The following is a 16623-nucleotide window of genomic DNA, read 5'->3' as shown; positions in this document are numbered from 1 at the left end:
ATGAATTAAGATAAGATAAGATTCAACTTTATTGTCATTGCACAGAGTACAAGTACTAGGACAACGAAATGTGGTCTCTGCATTTGACCCATCCTAGTGTTAGGAGCAGTGGGCTGCCATTATGTACGGCGCCCGGGGAGCAGTGTAGGTAACCAGTGTCTTGCTCAGGGACACCATGGTGGCACTTGGTCTTTCGGGGACTTGAACTGGTGACCTTCCAGTTCCCAGGCCAAGCCCCTATGGACTTTGCCACCACCGCCCAATACAATGAGGCTTATTTGCTTATAAATAAATAATATATTGACACAAATACATAAAAAGGAAGGTAATATTCAGATCAAATATTGAATTATAAAACAAAACTGCAGGAAGTAAATGTATAAACCCAATGACTGCATCTTATAACTCCAAGGGACAAGGGTTCTCAATCTTTTCCTGAATACAATCTGTATCAATTTAACTATTTGGTTTTCTTTATTTAAAACTACAAAAAGTCAGAAAAACAAAAGTTATTTTTATTCTTTATTGATCTTTGCTGTCGTTCAGTGCAGCGCTAGAATTAGCTGAGCGTCCAATCAGAGGAAAGATTAGAAAGCCCTCTGAAGTCCTGATAATATTCCTAAAGTGATCGACCAGTTGTCTTTTCCTCTCTAGAATATATCCCATAAACACAGACTGTCAGAGTGTGTGTGAACGTGTGAGTAACACACACTTGGCTGTTGGTTGCGTGCTATTTGAACAAGAACCATCATGTGTCAGGAGAGGAATCCCAGCGGCTCCGTTTGAGTCTAACAATAAATACTGAGGAGTGACCAGGACAGCTGACACACACACACACACACACACACACACACACACACACACACACACACACACACACACACACACACACACACACACACACACACACACACACACACACACACACACACACACACAGTGTATATTGTGCTTTGGTATTTATATGGGAGGTGGAAGAAGTACTCAGGCCTCAAACTAAGCTCAGTAAAATCCTGCATATTGGACATTGTACTCGAGTACTAGCATCAAATATACTTTAAAGTACAGTATTGTGAATAATATACTGTATTTATACAATTATATTGGATTGAATTCATAAAACATGTTTTGGGATTCGTTGCTTGTTCAGTGTTGAGCTCATTTTAAAGCATTCATCAATGTTTCAGTTTTAATGTATTTATAATGACGTGTTTGTTTGGTCAGGGAACCAACAAAGCCTCATCAATAATACATTCCATTATCTTATTCTGTACTGTTAATCAGAATATACGCAAATTATGCAAAAACCCAATATATTTTATGAGCTCGTAACTTCTGTTGAATTTAAGGAGTAGAAAGTGAGATTTTGCCTGAAAGAAGAAAAACAAATACGTTGATAAATTACCTTAACTGCTTTACACTGTGGATTAGTTCTGGTTGACACAAACACAAGTTTATAGATGAGATTAAACCACCTGGTGTTGAGCTCACCTTTTTGGTGCCTGTCTACGCCGGGATCCTGAATCCTGGATCCTGAGTCGTGGATCCTGAGTCATGGATCCTGAGTTTTGGATCCTGAGTCGTGGATCCTGAGTCATGGATCCTGAGTCGTGGATCCTGAGTCCGGGATCCTGAGTCTTGGATCCTGAGTCCGGGATCCTGAGTCCTGGATCCTGAGTCCTGGATCCTGAGTCCGGGATCCTGAGTCGTGGATCCTGAGTCTTGGATCCTGAGTCTTGGATCCTGAGTCCTGGATCCTGAGTCCTGGATCCTGAGTCCTGGATCCTGAATCGTGGATCCCGAGTCGTGGATCCTGAGTTTTGGATCCTGAGTCCTGGATCCTGAGTCCTGGATCCTGAGTCGTGGATCCCGAGTCGTGGATCCTGAGTTTTGGATCCTGAGTCCGGGATCCTGAGTCATGGATCCTGAGTCCTGGATTCTGAGTCGTGGATCCTGAGTCCTGGATCCTGAGTCCTGGATCCTGAGTCGTGGCTCTACCTGTCACTACTCTGATGGCTCCCACAGGATTGCTGACATCCAGCTGGTTTCCTCCTCTTCTTCTTTGTAGACACGTTGGTTCTCCAGCACCGGGACTACCTAATTTAGACACAACATCTACTGCACGTCTGTCACCGAACACAACACATCTTCGTTTATAGGATATAAATCAGCCTTTCCTCAGTATTCAAACCCAAAATCATCACTCATTTAGAGCTTTGAGACAGCTCCTTTGTAGATACTTAATATTTTCTAACTCCTTATTTTCATTAAATGTGTCATTTTTTGAGTTTGCAAATTAGGCATTGTTGCTGGGAAATGACTCAAATAAATTCAAAGCTAAAACTTAAGAGATTATAGTTTTATAAAGTGAACTCAATGTTATTCTCCTTAAATGGTCCTCTCCTGGGACATGTCTCCATGCTGTAACGCTCAGAAAGCTCTTCATGTTTCTCATACTGCCTGTGCTGCAGCACCTCTCTTCACCCTCTGTCTGAAACCAGAGCCCAGTCTGCTCTGATTGGTCAGCTGACCGGCTGTAGTCATTGGTCAACCACTTAGAGATGTCCCGCCCCCTTAGCCTATCACGTACAATGTGTAGGAGTGCTAGGCAATAGGAGCGCAAGTGTTCTGGAGATTTGGGATGTTGGGCTTTGCAGACCATTTACATGCACTAAAACCCATATGACACTAAAGGAAAGGGAACACCCCAAACACCTAATAGGGCCTCTAAGGGGTTAAAGTGACAGAATGAGAGGAGCTTTGAGTGTCCCCATACTCACTCTTTAAGGAGGTAGAACGTAAACACATAATTAAACGGAGCTGGACGAACAGAAACATTGAAATCAACACAAGGAGGAAGGTGTGACGGTGTCTTGGTTTCATCAAAAGCTGTGTGCAGTTTATATTTATTGTATTCTAAATTGACATAAAAAAAGAAAAGGTCTGCCCATGTCTTTATGAAAGTTAACGCACAAATTCAATATACATCTCGTTGTAATTTTTTTACATAGAGGGTAAAAGTATAGGCATGACGGTGGCATGATTCATATCAAGGCTCAGAAGAATCAGAAAACAAAAACAAACAGAATAAATAGAAAGTGCTAAACTTAGCAGAAAGAAAAAGAAGAATGCCTCGTCTCAACAAAAACAAAACCCAAACAAACCGTGTGAAGCATCGGACCAGGAGCCGAGAGAACGCTGAAGCTATGAAGACTCTATAAATAATAACCTACAGCAGCAGCAGGGACAGAGACCCCCCTGGTGCCCGTCGCAGGGCAATCACAGTCGCTGCATCATCTCCTCTTCATATGAAAAGTAAGGAGGCGTAGTTACATTTTCTGTCAGTTTCCGAAACCTAATCGAGTTGAAATTTGAAAAACAGTCGTAAGCTTTGGGATACTTAAAAAACGGAGAGTTGTTTTAATGACAGGGTCATTAAAAGTCATGCACGCTGCAAATAACTGCATGCAGTAGTAATGGTAACCCATCCAAGCACTTTATTAATATTCATAAACACACACAGCAGCTTCATCAGAGGCCGACGCCCTCTCGACTTTTTGAATGTGGAGTATTTATATACGGAGAGCCGTTTGCATGTCACAGGAAGCAAAAGGAGTGCCTGTAACATTTACCTGATAAAGAAAAAGAAATGTGGATTGATTATCAATTCCTATATATCTATATATATTTATATATCTCTCTTCTCTCGCTCACTCACATTTATCCCACTTGCTCTCATTTATTTTTTGCTTACAATGTAACAAAAATGGTGACAGGCCTGAAATTACAATCACCAGAAACAAACTCAGAAAATAGAGGAGGAAGAGGAGGGTGAGGCGGGGGGGGTGGGGGGGGCTGCTGCTGTTTGGCTGCCCATCACTGACAGTAGCAGCAGAGAGGACACAGTCTGCTCGATGCTCGGACATCAAAGAGGCGGCGGCGGAGGCTCCTTCCCCGTAAAGCTGCTCTCTCGGAGCTGGAGGTTCTCCAGCGCCACGTCTAAAGGCATGATGTCGACGCAGCCCATCGCGCCGAAGCTAGCGAAGTCCCGCCGCTCGTCTTCGTCGGAGGAGGAGCTCTCTTCGTGCATCAGCGTGGAGAGGAGCAGCTCCTGGACGAACAGGCTGCGGTCGGCGCGCTCGCCCTCCAGGAACTGACGCTCCGCCTCGGACATCTTAGGCTCATTCAACCTGGAGGAGGACACAAACATTCAGAGGGGACTCTCCTTTAGACCAGAGGCTTTATATTCCTACAACTGAAGGAGAAAGAGGGGACATGAGATGGTCAATGTCCTGTGTTAAGCCTCATCAATGCTCATTATTTGAATCGTTATCTGAAGGTTATCCGTCACATTCCTCATCCTCAAAACTTAGGACAAGACCTTTTTGATCACAGAAGGACTTCATGCATCCAGATCAGCTGAGTCTAAAACTGTGTTCTAACACGTCGTCTTCAACAGGAAGAGACCGTTGCTTTTCTTAAAGTCAACGGATCCGATGCAAAGACTAAATCCAATAATTACTCCTACTCACAGGTACTGTATTTAAGGTCAGGCTGCCAGATCAGCCCTTGGAATATTTGTTCTAAAAACATGCATGGGTTCAAACCATCTGAACAGACGGATGAGCAACGCAGTGAGAGAAGGAGCTGACTATACGATGCTTCTTCATGTCACATATCAATATTCTATCTACTGTGACATGCTTCATGTTTAGATGTTCAAAAAGGTCTTTAAACACAGTAGAGGAAAGAGAAACCCCTCCTAATACAGCAGCTCCATCTCTGAGCCCCTCACTGAGCCCCTCACTGAGCCCCTCACTGAGCCCCTCACTGAGCCCCTCACCGTGCTAATAGGAACTGGGAGTTGTGGTTGGAGGAGGAGGGGTTGTTCTCCCCGGCAGCAGCAGAGTTGGCGCTGTTGGGGTTGGGTTGTGGGATGGCGGTGCCGGCGTTCCCCGGGTTGTTTCCTCGCCGTGTTGCGTGGCGTCCCGTCTCCACCTGCTGCCGCGCCGCCTGCGCCTGCTGCCGCTCCAGCTGGAGCTGCATCTGCAGCTGCTGCAGCTGGGAGGCCGAGGGGCCGGAGGAGTTTATCTGCCCCCCCGCCGCACGCCGCACTCCTGACAGCTGGGACAACAACTCTGCAGGAACAACAACAACAACAAGGAGTCAGGGTTAAAGACAACACTGAGACACCTGTGAACTCCTCGGGGATCGGCAGAGGACCCTCACCTGCGATGGGGTCCATTGCCTCTCTGTTGCTGGGGGTGTAGCTGGAGCTCTGTGACGCGGAGGAGGACAGCCCCCCCGTCGAGCCGCTAGTAAAGTGCATATTCGTCCGTCGTGCCCTGGGACCCCCCAGCCCTCTTCCGGGGTGGAACATCCTGCGTACATGCCGCACGCTGCTTGACTCGTCGTGGAGAGGAGCGTTAAGGAGCAAAACGGGGGGGGGGGGCAGTCGGTTATACAAGCAGTTCTGTTAGCTGGGTTTTACCACACTTGGACTTGTGGACATTTTATTGAAATGCGAGCAGCGAGATGCCATCGCTGTGAGATAGCGCTCCGTGGTTATAGAGGCAGCGCCCCCATTAGTGACTGCAGCTCAATCTAACCCGATCGGGAAAACTTCTGTATCCCCAGATTTTCTCGGCAGAACAGAGTCTAAATTGTGCAGGATTTCACTGATAGCAGCACGCCTGAATTCAAGTAGTTTGAGGAAACGATGGCCACGTGGATTAGGTTTGCACAAGTCTATTAACGAGACGTATCAATTAAACACAAATCGAACAGCTTGATGGGGTCATTCTTTACAATAAACACAGACATGGAAGTCTTCTGAAAGTAGCTTTATGTAGACAGTAGTTGCATGGAAACACAAAGGATATTAAATCTCGTGGTGCTCTGTGTTCGAGTGTGAGGTGAGCTGTGAAGTCGTCTGTGACGTGGTTGGGGTCTCCGCCCGGCAACGCAGCACATATCGGACAGATCTGAAACAGGAGAGAGAGAGTGGGGTTAATTCAACAAGAGCCTGTCACACCTCGGAGCAGCTTTCCTACAGACTTTTGCACATTTCTTTCCACCCCTTTTAAAACGACACAAATACTCCTACTGCTCTGACTCTTTGGTGCATCTCTAGTAGACACGTCTTTAAACTCAAAAAGTGAAGGAACGTCTGGGCCTTTTAAGGAAACAGACAATTTTGTATCGCATTGTTATTTCAGTCAATAAGAACGCACTGGTTAGTAATCAGATTACAAAATACAAACTTGTTTTGTTCATTTAAATGAGCAGTTGGCAAGAAAGACCAAAGGACTTAGCTTGAGTCTTCACTAAAAATAAACTGTTCACACTCTGCCCACTAATGCACACACACACACACACACACACACACACACACACACACACACACACACACACACACACACACACACACACACACACACACACACACACACACACACACACACACACACACACACACACACACACACACACACACACACACACACACACACACACACACACACACACACCTGATATTATGGGAAAGGAAACCCGTTGTCTGGTGAGCTCCATGTTTTGCTCCATGTCAATTAAGCGAGCTGAGATGAGCTACAGCGGTGTGGACTTCCTGCCTGACATAATTAACTTAACGACCAGCTCCCAAATAAAGTTTGAGAGGTTTCCCAGCTGACGACAAAGCGCAGCGTCCAGATAGTTTGTGTGTTTTTAAAATGAAGAATTGCTTCATTAAGATTTTTTTAGCTGACTAACGTTCAGTAATCTTTTTGACTTTACCAAGCAATGATTGAGAAAGTGAGGCTCACATGAGTCTGGCACAATCCTGGAATCATCATGTCTTTATTTGCAGCTGTGCGGGTTTAAACAACAAATACACGATGCTAAAAACCTTTTCCCAACAGCCTGACATGCACGGTGTACTCACCACCTCTGTGGAAGTCTCTGCGTGTTCGGAGGTGACGTGCTCCTGTAGGGACGTCTCTGTGTAACCCATCTTCCCACAGTAAGGACACGTGAAGGACTGGGGCTGCTCTACTGAAAACGTGTCTCCTCCGTAGTACAAGTCTGCAGGAATCAACGTTTCAATCAGTAACATCCCTGCTTCATTTCATTTCTTATGACTCCAACCATAATGAATAGTTTGAAGCATGAAGAGAGAGAGAGAGAGAGTGAGAGTGTGTGTGTGTGTGTGTGTGTGTGTGTGTGTGTGTCCTCACCATAGTCTACCCTGGTTAATATACACTGCATGGGGTGCTCTGTGGTGTGTCTGGTGGTGGTGGCTCCGCTCTCGTAGCACGACGCGCACAGGTCGTAGTCGTAGCAGATTAAACACTTGAACCGTCTACCTCTGAAGTTCCCCTTTAAACACGCATCACAGCTCACACCTGCAGGAACAAAACCAGGAAAAGGGACGAGAGCAATGTGAGGTCAAACCATGAGGGGGTGGCTGTAAAAGTCACAGCTTCGTTATAACGGCGTCTGCAGGAATGACGGAGGTGTTGTGGAGTGGCACCAGCCCACGAGTGGCAGCTATGAGGAACTATTGCATTCCTGGGGGGTGTTCAACACATGCCACAACCCCTTTATGCATCTAATGACTGTTTTACAGCTTATATTGACACCGCTATAATTATTTCTTAGGTAGCGTATTGCTTGATTTATTCCTCTGGAACTCCCTATCACTAGTGTTTACCTCACCATGAGCAGCCACACCCTTTAGAGCTGTGCGGTTCAGCATTCATATGAATGCACCACTGGATAGATTGCAATGTGCATGCTCTATGTAGGAGGGAACTGTGCACATGCTTATTCAAATATTTGAATATAATGTCTTGTGTTTAATAGACATTTCTTTATTGCACACTCTTAATTTAACATCTTGTGTCTGTATATGTATTTTTACACTAAAATGGAGCATGGAGACCCAACTTCAACAAAGGCATCAGACATATTGTAAGCCCTTTGTTTCTGAATTACATCCTTTCTTTTACTCTCCTTTTTCCTGGAGAGGAAGTAAAGAAACCGGAACTCTGGATTTATTTGTTGTTTGAGGTGCAATATATGACTCAGCAGCTTTAAGACATGAAGACACTATCATACTATATCTGTCTAGAAAAACCCCTGCAGGATTTATTTCATGTATTTCATTATTTTTTATTGGACATTTCACTCTAATGTCTATTTAAATATCTTAATTATATTTCTTTATTTGTATTGCACACTTACCTTAACCTCTAAGGCATGAATCTATTTATTTTATTCCAAAATGGAGCAAATGTCACAAACCCAATTTCCTTTGTGATGAATAAAGTATCCTGAATATATTTGATTGATAATCTCAAGTCATCATAATACATATCACTGCATCGCTCTGCCTGTGTGATTGCACAGAAGAAGTATTGAAGCAGTGTCTCACCTCTCCACACACACAACCAGTTATTTTCCATGCATCATAGTTACCATCACACACATATTATATTCAGACCCGTGCCTCGCAGACATTTCCTTTCAAGGGAAGAAAACACCTCGTTTGGCAAACATTGGATGGAAGGTGTGCAATTATTGTGGGAATTTCCTTTGTTGAGACTGCTCTGACATATCGCAACAAAAAGCTGTATACTAAGAGCAGGAAATCTCAACGTTTATGGAGCAAACCTAGGCCTGAACAAACAAATCCCAGGGTAAAGTGTAGTTATCAGCGGTACAGCAGTGTGTTAATTTAAGGCTTGTAAAAAATTGCTGTAAAAACGGCATCCCTTTTTGCACTTATAAGAGGAATTCAGAAAGTGAGTCTGCCCACTAGGGAACATTTACAAGGTTACCAAGTACATTTGGGTCCTTCTTTAAACGAGGTAAAGATAAAATAATAGAAGACACACCTTAAATGATTCCCATAACTTGTTGCAGCAGTGAAAGGAATATAAAAGAATGCAACCACTGATATCTTTTCAGCGGTTTATTAATAGTTGTGCATGCTTTTGTGTCCTTCCTCCTGTTACCTGGTTACAGTTAGTCAGAGTTGTGAAGTCACTTTACTGGCTTCTTGTTATATGTAAGCCTCAACTGAAGATCTATCTGCTCATTTGTTAGGTTTTTAAGTATCTTGAGAGTATATAAGTGGCCCTCTGACAGGCTCCTCACAGGTCCCGCTAGCTGTACCTTATTCAAGACTTACAACAACACAGGAGGACAGTGTGTTTGCTGTGCTGGGTCCAAAATTGTGGAACACTTTTCCCCCTGTGACTCTGGTCAGCAAATTCTCTTGGGTGTTTGACGTCACAGTCAGGGTCTGGATTTATGCTTTACCCTCACCTGCAGGTCACTGAGCATTTCTATCAGACACTTCTTCTGTCTGCCACTAAGTCAAGGGTATCAGACATTAGAAATATAAGATAGGTCACCTTAAACCCAGACTATTGATAAGGAAACACAATTATCATATTGTTTTGTAACCTACCACTGCCAACATTTGCCCTGTAATTGAGAGGGAGCAAAGGGTAATTTAATTTCCTGGTCACAACTTCATGGTTTTACGCTCGACATAATGACTGTCAATCTACTGTGAAACATTTGTAGCCGCCACTTTGTAGTATCCTAGGTTTTAAAATATGCTAAATAGAAACAATTTAATTTAGGGTGACCACTTTTTCACTGAGTACCTTTACAAGTACATTTACTCAAGTACAATTTTGAGGTACTGGTACTTTACTTGAGTATAGCAATGTGTTGCTACTTTGTACTTTTACTCCACTATATTTACTAAATCCCTTTAGTTACTTTACAGATTTGGATTAATGATGGTAAATATAATCTCCTTTAAATCAGACTGTAGTTCACCTGCAGTAAATCCAGCAGCTACCCTGCAGTATACAAAGCCATTCAAACTAGCTGCACCTTTACCAGCTCTGAGAACACTTTAATGATCAATCATTATAAAACATATCAGAGATATTATTCTGAAATGGACCAATCAGACAATGACTACTTTTACTGTCGCTACTTTAAGTACATTTAGAGGAGAGTACTTTCTACTTTCACTGGAGGAACATTTAGAATACTTTCACTGTGACAGAGTATTCCTACACTCTGGTACTTCTACTTTACTCAAGTACAAGACCTGAGTACTTCTACTTTACTCAAGTACAAGATCTGAGTACTTCTACTTTACTCAAGTACAAGACCTGAGTACTTCTACTTTACTCGAGTACAAGATCTGAGTACTTCTACTTTACTCAAGTACAAGATCTGAGTACTTCTACTTTACTCAAGTACAAGACCTGAGTACTTCTACTATTACTCAAGATCTGAGTACTTCTACTTTTACCCAAATCTGAGTACTTCTACTTTTACTCAAGTACAAGATCTGAGTACTTCTACTTTTACTCAAGATCTGAGTACTTCTACTTTACTCAAGTACAAGATCTGAGTACTTCTACTTTTAGTCAAGTACAAGATCTGAGTACTTCTACTTTTCCTCAAGTACAAGATCTGAGTACTTCTACTTTTCCTCAAGTACAAGATCTGAGTACTTCTCCCACCTCTGATGAATGAAGTGAAACGAAGCACAACGTAACTTAACCCTATAGCTAGCTGCTAGCCTGTCAGCTAGCTCACTTAGAGACTGGTCCGAGGCCTCAGACTGTCTTCTTGATGACAGTGCATTCGCTAACAACAGTGTGAGACCAGACGTCCAGTATTTACATTACGTCGATTTTGAAATCAACACGCATGTTAACAAAGGCTGCACAAAGCTACATTGCTAAATATTAAAATAAACCACATTTGAGAGCCAATTAAATGAAGTCGCAGCAGCAGAAATAATCCTTATGTTAGCATTCATTAGCTGCTAATCTACCTAGCAACGGCTAATTGCTAAGCTCCGCAATGTTGCCGTTCCATTGTCTTAAGAGACCCGTGTGCTTTTATTTAGAAGATTTGGGAGGTATAGAGACGATGACAGTTAATGTATGTGTTTCCAGACACGTTTTATAGCAATCTGGAAAAAGCGCAACACCACCATCCGACTTGAATTAGCACTTAGCTCCGGAGACTTGCATTAGCACTTAGCTCCTGAGCTAGCACTTAGCTTCTGGATCTGTTTACTCACCCTCATGTCGGGACATCCTACAAACGGCGACCCGTCTTCGGGCTCCCCAAGCGTTCTTCCCTGGGGCACAGTACTGGTATTGTATTTTCTGAAACTGAACAGAAAAGCTCTTCACCCTTTGCCTCTTTTTCCCGAGCAAGATGGATCCTCCGGCAGCCTACAGTTTGTTCTGCTTCCCCTGCCAGAGTATCGCGATGTTTCGGTTGAACACCAGGCGGCGCAGACACACATAGGAGAGGGTGGTGGGTTTTCTGTGCCCATGGTTTAGCCTCGCAGACTCACGAACTTACTAACTGACTTACTAAAGACTTATTTAAGTGTTGATAATGTTTTATGTCATTAATCCATATCTGCAAAGCAACTAAAGGTATTACATAAATGCAGTGGAGTAAAAGTACACGACTTACCTCTGAACTGCAATGGAGTAGAATTACAAAGTAGCATAAAATGGAAATACTCAAGTAAAGCACAAGTACCCCAGATGTAGTTAAGTACATTACTTGAGTGAAATCTACTTCATTACTTTATATCTCAGGCGTTTTGTTTATGCAGCACTTTTAGTAAACGCTACAAGGTGGGGGAATTACTCAGATCTTGTACTTGAGTAAAGTAGAAGTACTCAGATCTTATACTTGTGTAAAGTAGAAGTACTCAGATCTTATACTTGAGTAAAGTAGAAGTACTCAGGTCTTGTACTTGAGTAAAGTAGAAGTACTCAGATCTTGTACTTGAGTAAAGTAGAAGTACTCAGATCTTATACTTGTGTAAAGTAGAAGTACTCAGATCTTGTACTTGAGTAAAGTAGAAGTACTCAGGTCTTGTACTTGAGTAAAGTAGAAGTACTCAGATCTTGTACTTGAGTAAAGTAGAAGTACTCAGATCTTATAGTTGTGTAAAGTAGAAGTACTCAGATCTTGTACTTGAGTAAAGTAGAAGTACTCAGATCTTGTACTTGAGTAAAGTAGGAGTACTCAGATCTTGTACTTGAGTAAAAGTAGAAGTACTCAGGTCTTGTACTTGAGTAAAGTAGAAGTACTCAGGTCTTGTACTTGAGTAAAGTAGAAGTACTCAGATCTTGTACTTGAGTAAAGTAGAAGTACTCAGGTCTTGTACTTGAGTAAAGTAGAAGTACTCTGATCTTGTACTTGAGTAAAGTAGAAGTACTCAGGTGTTGTACTTGAGTAAAGTAGAAGTACTCAGGTCTTGTACTTGAGTAAAGTAGAAGTACTCAGATCTTGTACTTGAGTAAAGTAGAAGTACTCTGATCTTGTACTTGAGTAAAGTAGAAGTACTCAGGTCTTGTACTTGAGTAAAGTAGAAGTACTCAGGTGTTGTACTTGAGTAAAGTAGAAGTACTCAGGTCTTGTACTTAAGTAAAGTAGAAGTACCAGAGTGTAGGAATACTCTGTCACAGTAAAAGTATTCTAAATGTTCCTCCAGTGAAAGTAGAAAGTACTCTCCTCTAAATGTACTTAAAGTAGCGACAGTAAAAGTAGTCATTGTCTGATTGGTCCATTTCAGAATAATATCTCTGATATGTTTTATAATGATTGATCGTTATCAGAATCAGAATCCTTTTATTGATCCCACAGAGGGGACATTTACATGTTCTACAGCAGCAACAGAGACAGCTTTACAAAAGAAAATAGGCATTAAAAAATATAAAGATACAGAAAACACACAATTTACAAAATACACATCCTGGAGGAGATATAGCAGCCAGGTAAAAATTGCTCAGTTATCAATAATAGCATATTTATGTTTATAGACACAGAGGGTGCAGCAGCCTGTCACTGAAGGAGCGGCACAGTGCGGACAGGGTGTCCTGGAGGGGTGGGGCACATTGTCCAGCAGGGAGGACAGCTTGGCTGCCATTCTCCTGTCTCCCACCACCTCCACAGTGCCCAGAGGACTCCCCAGGACAGAGCTGTTATTAAAGCTGGTAAAGGTGCAGCTATTTTCTGCCTAGCAACTAAAGGTATTAAATAAATGTAATGGAGTAAAAGTACACCATTTACCTCTGAGTTGTAGTAGAGTAGAAGTACAACCAGCTTTTCAACCACAAATTATAATCCATGTTCATTATAACCTCTGAACAAAAGCAGGCTGACCGATGACCGAGTGCTTCTTCGTAAAAAGTATTTTTATTTTTGTACATAAGTTTCAGTTCATTTTCTGTGCTGATGAGGACAGTCTGACAAACCAGTGCATTACAATGAAGACTTCACAGCAGTGTAGAAGGCTGGGGTGGAGCACCACTCTCACCTTGGGACCAGAGGGACTCCACCCTCGTGCATAAGCCTGATGGAGCCGTACAACAGTCACACAATCTGTACATACAATTCATTACATGTGCTTCAACAGTGGAGGGTGGCAGCTGAGGAGGATTTCAGTATCAAAAAACGGCCTCTTCTTTTCGTCCTCCCTCAGATTTATTGTAAGACAGTAATAGGGGAGGGGGGAGGGGGGGGGCAGTAAAGAAGGAGGCAGTCTCCCGAACATACAATATAATCTCTTTGTGTAGCTGTGCAACTTCTGGAAACAAAAACGAGACGGGAAACTTGACAGAATAACTTTGTGAGCGTACCACATATATGGGGGGACGTTGACCCCTAAGTATGCAAATGTTTTGAGCTGAAGTTTAACAAACCGAACACCAGTGAACCCCCTGGTGACTGCTGGTGCACGGTGACGCATTTACCCCCCTTTTTGCAAATTAAAATACACTACAGTCTCACCTCAACAGTCATTCACCAGGCTTTCAGTCAGATACAACCAAAGTAGTGGATACAAACCCTCATCTTCAGTACAGAATAATTATACTTTCTCATCAAAATATAACAATATTTACATATCTGCATCAGCTTTGAACGAGTGGAGTAGGCCAAATGTTGTTCTTTTAACACCTGAGCAAAAGTAACCCCCTCTGACCACACTTTATTTTTTTAAATTACATGAATTAACGCAAAACAACATTATGTACAATTGGTTTTTAAAGCTTTACATTTTTGAGCATTGTATTTACAGTACAATCAAAGGTTGGGATTTTGAAGGCGCAGCTCGGTAACGTCTGGGACAGAAACGACAAACATTTAGCATTGGGACGAGATTTGTGTTTTCTTAGGTTAAAGTCAGTGTTTTCAGCCAGAATTATAAGAAGGATGTGCCACGTTATATTAAAATACCAAACAACAACAAAATGCTATATCATTTAAAGGTACAGTGTTTTAAAAAAGTACGGAAGCCCTGAGAGGCAAATCAAACATAATATTGATGAATGAAAAAAATTGCTGTCTAGTTTTTAATTGTTTCTGAATATATAAAACCTTTACAGGGTTTTTCTAGAAAAATACGGGAGAAAATCTGCATTTTGGTTTGAGGGCGCACGCTGACAGCAAGAGTTAGCTTTTCATTTCCTTACATCTATCATAACACATTTAAACTAATATGGGAGAAACAAATAAGGCTTGTTGTCAAATTTAGAAGGTGGTTTAGTGTCTCTTGTGGCCAAAATGAATATTACAACAACAAACAATGGGAAATATGAAGGAATGAAAAAAGGAACACGTTATTTTTATAAAGTTCTGACATCATAAACACGAGAGGAAACAAGGCCTAGGAAAGGGTAACGTTGGATCACCTGGATCTTATTTTTACTTGCCTCTCAGTGCTTCCGTATCTAAACTAATAAAGCCCATACGCTTAGTTTAAGCTATCAGACAGGCCGCTCGACACGTGTAAAGTTCACATATTATATGTTTTAAAGGCAAAGAAAGTATGTGAGGTGGCATCTGATCTCCACACAGAAAAACCTGAGTACTTTTTTCCTCTGAAGCTGGAGCTCTTTGATAAATCAGCTGTATGTAATACAGATATTTGCTTCTTTGCCTGACAGATTCCTGTTAAGTTATGGCTTCTTCTTCCTCCTCTGGGTCCTTTTGACTTGATGTGATACTGTATAAAAGCTATGAGAGACCATCTGAAAAGCCTCAGCGTTGCAACCTGAAGCTGAAAGCATCACCGGACTAGGGTTGGGAAGTATTTGCAGATATTATTTGACCCTGTCAGTTTTTTCCCAGGTCGTCTTTATTTCGTAGCACCGAGGTGTGGGTGGGTCCTTTGGCGTTTCCTCCGTCTGTCCGCCTGATTTAAAGTCTGCCCGTCACAGAGCTGCTGGACATCTGCAAACATCAGTCCATCATCTCCTCCTTCGAGTAGTCTCTGGATTTTCTCTTGAAGAAGCCCATCTAAAGGAGCAGAAAGCTCGGTTACAAAACGACCAACAAAGTCTATGGGTACCTGTTTATGCTAAGCTAGGCTAACGGTGTCCTGGTTGTTGCTTCATATTTATCATATTTATGACAAGCTTTTTGAAACACTCAGGATCTGTTTTACCTTCCAGAGAGCGAAGATGACGAGGGCTAAGATGAGCAGTCCTATGAGGATGCTGAGGATGATGATCCAGATGGGGATTCCTCCTAAAGACTCCTTGGAAACCTGGATCTTAACCTGATGTCACACACACACACGGACGCACACGCACACACACACACACACACACACACACACACACACACACACACACACACACACACACACACACACACACACACACACACACACACACCATGTAAATAAATGTATATGTGCAAACAGATGAATTCAGTGATAGATCAAAATGACTCACACTTCTGGTGTTGTCGCTCAGCTCAAACAGGTCCGTCTTTCTGGACTTCAGCGTGGCGTTCACCAGCATGTAGAGACTGGTGAACTCCCCCTGTGAAAGAAATCTCATTTAGACGTTTGTTTTGTTGATTATCAATCAGTTAGATAGCTCAGCTAGTCTATTAGCTTCACTGCTCTCCACTTCGACCAATTAAACACGAGAGGCAAGCCAATAAAAGCCAGGCAAAATGTGTCTCAAAAGCTGCTCTAAGGATATATTGTAATGTGATTTCCCCCTTTCAATGAGTCAAATCTTGAATATAACTTCAATCCTAACCATGACTACAGTGTTAACCCTTTAAATGCCCGTTTGTTTACATAATGTGACAGTTAAAGTGGGACAAAACACCACTGGATTATTTTCTGTACATTAAACTCTACCAGATATAGATGAGTTTTGATTTTGATGCATTTCTTTTTTGAGCGCAGGAAATCAGGTAAAATAACACGTACTTGCACCAAAAGAAAGAGAAATGGTCTCCATTTTTGATAATGGTATAACAGTTAAACTTTTTGAAGCATCTAGATGTAAAGCCAGATATAATGTCAGGTATGAGTTTCATTTGTAATGGCTTTGGGACCAAAATTGTGGTTTCTTTGATGACCTTTAAGTGTGTAAAGGTCTTGATTACACAGCTTATTATAGTATGTTAGGTACACACTCCAAAATAGGAAGTAACCTCACACACTTGCAAAGACATGTGAGTGATTGAAGAATAAAGAACACAGAAAGCCTGGAGTGTCCGGCAGTGATGCCTGAGTGTCTCACCTTG

General features: G+C 42.3%; 2 protein-coding genes across 2 annotated transcripts in view; both read right to left on the bottom strand.

The window, feature by feature from the left end:
• Positions 1-2873: 2873 nt before the first annotated feature.
• kcmf1 (potassium channel modulatory factor 1) lies at positions 2874-11334 on the bottom strand. The gene is made up of 7 exons (XM_063890194.1): positions 11126-11334; positions 7236-7403; positions 6944-7083; positions 5883-5984; positions 5230-5413; positions 4844-5138; positions 2874-4190 (listed from the first exon to the last, which is right to left on the bottom strand). Exons 1-7 carry the CDS (start codon positions 11139-11141, stop codon positions 3926-3928), a joined length of 1170 nt encoding a protein of 389 aa, XP_063746264.1. The 5' UTR covers positions 11142-11334; the 3' UTR covers positions 2874-3925.
• A 1913-nt stretch (positions 11335-13247) lies between these two features.
• Positions 13248-16623, bottom strand: part of itga1 (integrin, alpha 1) — a 48876-nt gene continuing 45500 nt past the window's right edge. Inside the window, exons 27-30 of the mRNA XM_063889940.1 lie at positions 16620-16623; positions 15813-15902; positions 15521-15634; positions 13248-15372 (exon numbers count right to left, since the gene is read on the bottom strand). The exon at positions 16620-16623 is cut by the window's right edge and continues 101 nt beyond it. Of these exons, the coding sequence (XP_063746010.1) occupies positions 15316-15372; positions 15521-15634; positions 15813-15902; positions 16620-16623 (265 nt within the window). The 3' untranslated portion in view covers positions 13248-15315. The remainder of the gene's footprint in view (positions 15373-15520; positions 15635-15812; positions 15903-16619) is intronic.

The sequence above is a fragment of the Eleginops maclovinus genome, chromosome 8 (assembly GCF_036324505.1).
Source record: "Eleginops maclovinus isolate JMC-PN-2008 ecotype Puerto Natales chromosome 8, JC_Emac_rtc_rv5, whole genome shotgun sequence".
Taxonomy (NCBI): Eukaryota; Metazoa; Chordata; class Actinopteri; order Perciformes; family Eleginopidae; genus Eleginops; species Eleginops maclovinus.
This window is presented reverse-complemented; position numbering and strand designations above follow the sequence as displayed.

What these genes read in the sequence shown, in the direction of transcription:
- kcmf1 (XM_063890194.1), bottom strand. An exon ending in ATTAACCAGGGTAGACTATG is followed by an intron (nt 7,084 to 7,235) that starts GTGAGGACACAC and finishes TGATTCCTGCAG; the next exon opens with ACTTGTACTACGGAGGAGAC. An exon ending in GGCAATGGACCCCATCGCAG is followed by an intron (nt 5,139 to 5,229) that starts GTGAGGGTCCTC and finishes TTGTTCCTGCAG; the next exon opens with AGTTGTTGTCCCAGCTGTCA.